Source organism: Somniosus microcephalus, chromosome 1, assembly GCF_052327205.1.
Source record: "Somniosus microcephalus isolate GS21.2 chromosome 1, FLI_Smic_1.0, whole genome shotgun sequence".
Classification (NCBI taxonomy): domain Eukaryota; kingdom Metazoa; phylum Chordata; class Chondrichthyes; order Squaliformes; family Somniosidae; genus Somniosus; species Somniosus microcephalus.
In genome coordinates, this window is record NC_140987.1 from 35715234 (window position 1) to 35723365 (window position 8132).

At 49.5% G+C, this 8132-nt stretch overlaps 1 protein-coding gene across 1 annotated transcript in view; it reads right to left on the reverse strand.

Moving 5' to 3' along the window:
• Positions 1–1964, reverse strand: part of LOC147124027 (15-hydroxyprostaglandin dehydrogenase [NAD(+)]-like) — a 164771-nt gene extending 162807 nt beyond the window's left edge. The window contains exon 1 of the mRNA XM_085977731.1: positions 1765–1964. Coding sequence (XP_085833857.1) covers positions 1765–1857 — 93 coding nt within the window. The 5' untranslated portion in view covers positions 1858–1964. The remainder of the gene's footprint in view (positions 1–1764) is intronic.
• Positions 1965–8132: the final 6168 nt, after the last annotated feature.

Here is an 8132-nt window from a genome sequence, read left to right on the forward strand (position 1 = left end):
GTTATATATGTATATATGTTATTACGTTATGTTAAATGGGGAGATGACTGTAAAGCTAGGAAGGGAGGAATGTTGTGTATGTAATATGTGTGCTACTTTGAACCTATGGACAGGACTGCACTACTTGTTGGGCGTAGTGATACGCAGTACCACTCCTGGCCATAGGGGTATAAATAGTACTGTGGGTACTGATCTCCCCTCAGTTCCCGCCTGTGGGCATGAAGTAAAGACCTACGTATAGTCCCTACCTCCAACCAGTAAAGACCTGTTTGAGTTATACGTTTAAGTCTTTGTGTTAATTGTTCAATACAATACACATACTTAACAGAAATGGTGTCACAATACCATCTATTGGCTTTGAGAATGCATGCTACTCCAGCCGGGCTGAATTTAGGTAGACAAGTATGTTTATCACTTATAATAACAATCTTTCTCCCAGTGTCTACCAGGAAAATTATGAACTGGCATGGCCATTGATACTCACACATCAGGTGACATCCCCTCTTCCCCTCCCCCACGTAGAAGACAGCTACTAGTCATGATGCTCCCCCGACAGAGTGTGATACTATAGTTTTGAAGCTGGCCATTGTCTGTGCTGCTACCAAGGGCTGGTTTTCTCAATGGAGAAGTACTGGAGGTGGGACTTCTGGTTTCCGGGTTTCAGTCCCGCCCCCCAGCGACGTCTGATCAACCCACGCTATTTTCCCTTGATTGGCCTTGGCGGGCTTACCGGCCAATTAAGGGAAAGCCGGTGACAGATGATGTTAGCATTTGACAGCTTTGAGAAGCTACTGACAATCTCTGTTCTAAGGTGAGCCCTTGCACACAGGCTCACCAAGACCTCTCTCCTCAGCAGAAAGCAGATGGCTGCTGCATCTGAGAATGCAGCAGCCATTCTGCAATCTCCGCCGTTGAGATGAGACACCTCTGGATCCCCAAGGGTTAAAGCGTGCAGAAAGAAGCAAAGGTAAGGAAACTTTTTCCAACACTTTACACTCACCGCTCATACTTACCTGTCCACACTTGCACCCATCACTCACCTCTACAGCTGACATTTTGATCTCTCTCATCCCCGCAGACCCACTGCTCGCCTCGTTGACCCTGGCGAGGTTCGCAGCTGTCGGGAAGCCTGCAATTGCAGGCATAAAAAGGGGATAAGCCTCAAAACTGCCTGTTAGCAGGCAGTTAATTGGCTGTAATCCTCTTCCTGCCTCGAGGAGACGGGTCCCTGCGCGACTCAGGGACCCGCCTCCCGGGAAGATGGCACAGAGGCAGATTGGGAGCAGGGTCGGTACCTGGTCCCAGTTTCTGCCATTTTCCCAGCAGTCCCGCCTCCATACCCGCCTCCCCAGGGCTGGGAAAATTCCCCCCTTGCCTGCAGACAAGGATTGGGAACCCAGGAGCCTAAGAGTGTGGAATGGACCAAGAGAGTCCGGAATAGACGGGATGGGGCCAGGAACAGGTCGGTGGATAATGAATTAAAAATGCCTTCCCCTCCACTTTCAACATTGAAGAAAAGCTCTGTTCAACACAGCCACTGTTCAAATCGAAACAACGGAATGCATAATATTTGTGCTGCACAGCCTGGGTTACTCCCATCTCCAGCTGAAGGCTAAGCTGCAGACAGAAATGCAAATAATATTTACTTAACCCCTGCGCTCGGCAAACAGAAATTTGTCAGATCCTTCTGGCTCGCTGCAAGGAAAGCAAGAGCACCCCCCCGCCCCCAGTCCACCGGTTCAGCACGAGATGCCATTGTGTTACCTTGGCTTCTTTCTTTAACAAGGCTTCAGCGACTGCCTTCCCGAGTCCTTGAGACGCGCCCGTTACCAAGCCCACACTGTTCTTCAGAATCATCTTTTTTTTTTGGTTCCAGCGAGCTCCTTCGACGCCCTGGCCTCTGTGCGCTCTGGCCTCTCCCACCTGTCCTCGCACTAATAAGGCAGACAACTTCTTGCTGCTCTTGAAACAGTCCGCCGACTGGCGCCCAGCCAGGAAACGCCTGCAGCAGCAGCGGCATCATCAAGTGGCACTCACACTCCCAGATCCCTTCAATGCTGCTGCTCGGTAATTCTTACCCAGCCTATTCAGCCTCGCCAAACTGAAACCTCTCCACGGACAAGGCTCTAAACTAGTGATTGCTACATGTCCACCAGTTGAAGTGGTCTCAGCTCTTCAACGTGCCCCGCTTATTTTTTTTTCTGCGCAGCCAGAGAGCTTTATTTTCTTATATTTACCATTTAAAAAGCCGCTGTGAATAAACAGTGATTTTTTTTGTGCTTCCCGCAAACTGCTCTGCATGTGCGCTTGGCCCAAATCAGATTCTCACCTTCCGCTAGCGATGACGTTTTTTTCGCTCGCGGTGGTGCCATTGGAACACTGTACTATTTAGGCATGCAGCCATTATCGCTGTGGAGTCCTGTGGTGATAATAGAATGTAATGTAGCTTAACGTGTTCAGGGCCAGTGGTGTTATGATTATGCTGGAATAATGTCAAATGCATTCTAGCAAAAGGTCAGCCGCAAAGGCATTAATGGTGCGATGCGATGTGCAAATGTCATCAAGGCAAAGTTCACATCTGAAAATGCTGGAAAAACTCAGCAGGCCAGGCAACATCCGTGGAGAGAGAAATAGAGTCAGCGTTTCAGGTCGAAACCCTTCATCTGTCCTGACGAAGGGTTTCGACCTGAAACATTGACTCTGTTTCTCTCTCCGCAGATGCTGCCTGGCCTGCTGAGTTTTTCCAGCATTTTCTGTTGTTATTTCGGATTTCCAGCATCCGCAGTATTTTGCTGTCGTACAAAGTTCACATCTGTTTGCCACTGAAACTGCCCTCAGAGCAGCCAACGCCCCATAAGAAGGGCAAATGCTACACCCAGGTGGTGCAGTCTGCCTGAGTCACTCCGACAGACCCGAGGCGCAATAAATAAATAAATCCAGCCAGCTAAATTGATACTCGCGTTTTGAAATTGTGGCGAAGAGCACCCCTCTTTGTTGCGCATCAGCGCCATCTAGGGTGGCAGACCAGCATCACACCGTAGAGCACCTGCTGGAGTGACAACAGCTGAGAATATCTTTCTTCCATCCTTTGGTTGGACGAACATGCATTTATTCATCCATAGAAGTGGTTAGGGCTTCATTTACTAATTCTTGCAAGTTTTACCTTTTTAAAATAAGAAACACCATCATTAGTTGCCAGGTTGTGGGTTCAAATCCCACTCCAGAGACTTGAGCACAAAAATCTAGGCTGACACTTCCAGTGCAGTGCTGAGGGAGTGCTGTATTGTCGGAGATGCTGTCTTTCGGATGAGACGTTAAACTGAGGCCCCGTCTGCTCTCTCAGGTGGACGTAAAAGATCCTATGGCACTATTTCGAAGAAGAGCAGGGGGATTATCCCCGGTGCCCTGGCCAATATTTATCCCTCAATCAACATCACTGAAACAGATTATTTGGTCATTATCACATTGCTGTTTGTGGGAGCTTGCTGTTCGCAAATTGGCTGCCGTGTTTCTTACATTACAACAGTGACTACACTTCAAAAGTACTTCATTGGCTGTAAAGCACTTTGGGACGTCCGGTGGTCGTGAAAGGTGCTATATAAATGCAAGTCTTTCTTTCTTTATATTATAAAAGCATCTTTAAAAATTGGTATAAAAACAGAAAATGCTGGAAACACTCAGCAGGTTATTGGACTGCTTTCTTGTTCTTTTTTGTTTTGTTGCTTTAAACGTCAGACTACACACACACACTCAGTTGTAGTAATGCAGGATCAGGTCTTTATTGAAACCTCATAATATCTACAACCAGTGTGATTGCTCAAGTCTTTTCATACTGCTCAAAACCAGTGTGAGAGCTGCTGAGACACACACAATACGATTCCAGTGTGAGCTGCTAAACAGTGTTGTTTTACAATTCTTATAGGGTGAGGTGGAGCATTGCAGCCAGGAAGATCGAGAAGAGCGTTGGTGCGATGACACAGCCTTGCTTGACCCCGGTCCGTACGTGAATTCGATCTGTGGCAGATCCGTTGGTAGACGAGGGAACTAGATGTAATATCTCCAAGTTTGCAGATGACACAAAGCTGGGTGGGCGTGTGTGCTGTGAGGAGGATGCCGAGAAACTCCAGTATGATTTGGACAGGTTGGGTGATTGGGCAGATGCATGGCAGATGCAGTATAATGTGGATAAATGCTTGTGGCGGAGCCACTAAGGGACTCCAATCAATTGTATATAATTCCCTTTAATAATATGTTGGCTACAGCCTGAGTCTGTATCTTTGTTTTCACTGTTTACATGTACAGAGCGCGATCACTTTAATAGCGCGGGCAAACGTGATCCCCCACCAGCGGGAAAAACATCATGACGCCATGACGTCAGCCACGGGACCGCCCTAGCAGTCCTCGTGGAGCCTCCGAACTTACTAGACCTATATTCGATGTTCTCCTGTAGTTATCTGTTACTTTTCATTAAACCTCGTTTATTTGATCGCCTGAGTGGACCTCAGTCTTTTAGATAGGAACTAGACATTCCTACATTGGTGACCCCGACTTTTGCGAACGGTTTTCGCAGAAGTTACTGAACATGGAATCGAACGCCATTGCTTTGAAGCTACCACAGTTCTGGGAGCAACAGCCAGCCGTGTGGTTCATCCAGGCTGAAGCCCAGTTCGCCATCAGGAAGATCGTTGCGGATCAGACCCGTTACTATTACGTGGTCTCCGCCCTCGACAGCGCCACAGCCTTGCGGATCGTCAGCCTGCTTGGTAATCCACCAGAAGTTTGCAAGTATGATTCGATAAAGGTGCGGTTGTTACAGGTCTTCGGGCTCACGAAGTCGGAGCCCGCCCGCCGGCTGCTCAATATGTCCGGCCTCGGGGACTCCAAGCCGTCCGATCTCATGAGCCAAATGCTGACGCTCCTGGGCTCCGAACCGGAATGCTTCCTCTTCAGGGAACTATTCCTCAGCCAGCTACCGGAGCAAGTGCAGGCTGCCCTAGCCAGGTCGGAAGTCACCGACTGCGCAGAGCTGGCCGCCGATGCGGACAAGATCTTTGCGGTGACACAGCAGTACTGCGCTGCCACGAGGCGCCCATCCCCAACAGACGCCGCTCCAGCCCCTCAACCTGCGGGGTTGTGCTTCTACCATGCCCATTTTGGCGCAAAAGCAAGATGCTGCCGCCCTCCCTGCAGCTTTTCGCTCAATAAAAAAAAACAGCAGCCACCCTGTCGAAAGAGGACCGAGTATAAGGAGTGCCCCGCGGCTGCGATGGCAATCGGTAATTCGGGAAAACTCCTCTTCATCAACGACTCCCTATCTGGTCGACGTTTCCATTGTGACACCGGGGCACAGTGTAGCATCCTACCCGCGTCAGATCTTGATCTACAAGTTGAGGGGCACGGCCCCTCCCTCCAGGTGGCTAATGGCGGGGCCATTCGGACCTTCGGAAGCCGGCGGGTCCAGGTGTGCTTCGGCGGCCAGCGGTTTTACAGGGATTTCATCACGGCCAAAGTCTCTCAAGCCATCCTCGGGGCGGATTTCTTGTGCGCCAACGGCCTCCTGGTGGATGTACGGCACCGCCGGTTGATCAATGCGGCCACTTTTCACTCCATCCCGTGCTACCGCGGTAACACCATGGCGCGCACTGTCTCCTGCGCGTCCCCACCTCCGGATGACTTCACTCGCCTCCTCGGAGATTTCCCAGACCTGACCAGACCCACTTTTTCTTCCATGGCCACGAAGCATGGTGTCGAACACCACATCACCACTACTGGCTCCCCGGTCTACACATGGGCCCGGCGCCTTGAACCTGGCAAGCTCGCGGCTGCGAGAGCGGAGTTCGACACGATGGAGCGGCTAGGGATTATTCGCCGGTCGAATAGTCCCTGGTCTTCGCCTCTCCACATTGTTCTGAACCTGGTGGCGGATGGCGGCCTTGCGGCGACTATCGACGCCTGAACGACGCCACTGCTCCTGATCGGTACCCGATCCCTCATATTCAGGATTTCTCTGCACATTTGGCGGGAAATACCATTTTTTCAAAAGTCGACAATGTCCGTGGCTACCACCAGGTCCCCGTACACCCGCAAGACGTCCCGAAAACTGCAGTCATCACCCCATTCGGCCTGTTTGAATTTCTGCAGATGCCGTTTGGATTGAAGAACGCTGCACAGGCTTTCCAGCGCTCGATGGACTCCGTGCTTCGGGACCTCAAACATAGCAACATAGAAACATAGAAGATAGGAGCAGGAGTAGGCCATTCGGCCCCTCGAGCCTGCTCCACCATTCAATGCGATCATGGCTGATCATCCAAATTCAGTACCCTGTCCCTGCCTTCTCCCCATATCCCTTGATCCCTTTAGCCTTAAGAAATATATCCAACTCTTTCTTGAATATATTTAATGAACTGGCCTCCACCGCCCTCTGTGGCAGAGAATTCCACAGGTTCACCACTCTGTGGGTGAAGAAATTCCTCCTCATTTCAGTCCTAAATGGCTTACCCCTTATCCTTAGACTATGACCCCTGGTTCTGGACTCCCCGGCCATCAGAAACATCCTTTCTGCATCTAGTCCGTCCAGACCTGACAGAATTTTATAGGTTTCGATGAGATCCACTCTCAATCTTCTCAACTCCAGTGAGTATAAGCCCAATTGACACAATCTCTCCTCATACGTCATTCCTGCCATCCCAGGTATCAGCCTGGGGAATCTTCGCTGCACTCCCTCCATGGCAAGAACGTCCTTCCTCAGGTAAGGTGACCAAAACTGCACACAATACTCAAGGTGCGGTCTCACCAAGGCCCTGTACAACTGCAGCAAGACATCCTTGTTCTTGTACTCAAACCCTCTCGCTACGAAGGCCAACATACCATTTGCCTTCTTAACCGCCTGCTGCACCTGCATGCTTACCTTCAGCGACTGGTGCACAATAACACCCAGGTCTCTTTGCACTTCCCCTTCTCCCAATCTATTGCCATTCAAATAATAATCTGCCTTCCTATTTTTGCCACCAAAGTGGATAATCTCACATTTATCCACATTATAGTGCATTTGCCATTTTTCTGCCCAATCACCCAACTTGTCCAAATCGTACTGGAGTTTCACGACATCCTCCTCACAGCTTACCCTCCCACCCAGCTTTGTGTTGTCTGCAAATTTGGAGATATTACTCCCAATTCCCTCGTCCAGATCATTAATATATATTGTGAACAGCTGGGGTCCTAGGACCGATCCTTGCGGTACCCCACTAGTCACTGCCTGCCACTCGGAAAACGACCCGTTTATTCCAACTCTTTGCTTTCTGTCCGCCAACCAGTTCTCTATCCAAGTCAATACCTTGCCCACAATCCCATGTGCCTCAATTTTGCACGCTAATCTCTTATGTGGGACCTTATCAAAAGCCTTCTGAATGTCCAAATACACCACATCCACTGGTTGTCCCTTATCTATTTTACCAGTTACATCCTCAAAAAATTCCAGTAGATTAGTCAAGCATGATTTACCTTTTGTAAATCCATGTTGACTTTGTCCGATCCTGTCACTGCTTTCCAAGTGCCCTGCTATTACATCTTTTATAATAGACTCTAGCATTTTCCCCACTACCGATGTCAGGCTTACCGGTCTATAATTCCCTGCTTTTTCTCTACCACCTTTTTTGAATAGTGGGGTAACATTAGCTACCCTCCAATCCATGGGTACTGTTCCAGAGTCTATCGAGTTCTGGAAGATGACCAGCAATGCATCTACTATCTCTAGGGCCACTTCCTTAAGTACCCTGGGATGTAGACCATCAGGCCCTGGGGATTTATCGGCCTTCAGTCCCATCAATTTTCCTAACACCATTTCCCTACAAATACTGATTTCTTTCAGTTCCTCCCTCTCATTAGACCCTATGTTCCCCGGCATCTCTGGGAGGTTATTTGTGTCCTCCTTTGTGAAGACAGAACCAAGTTTCTATTCGTCTACCTCGACGACATCCTCATCGCCAGCCCTAATAAAGAGGAGCACATCTGCCATTTGCGCACCCTCTTTAGCCGCCTCAGTCAGCACGGCTTGATCATCAACCCGGCCAAGTGCCAGTTCGGCCTGCAGCAGATTGATTTTTTAGGCCATCGCATCACATCAGACGGCGCAA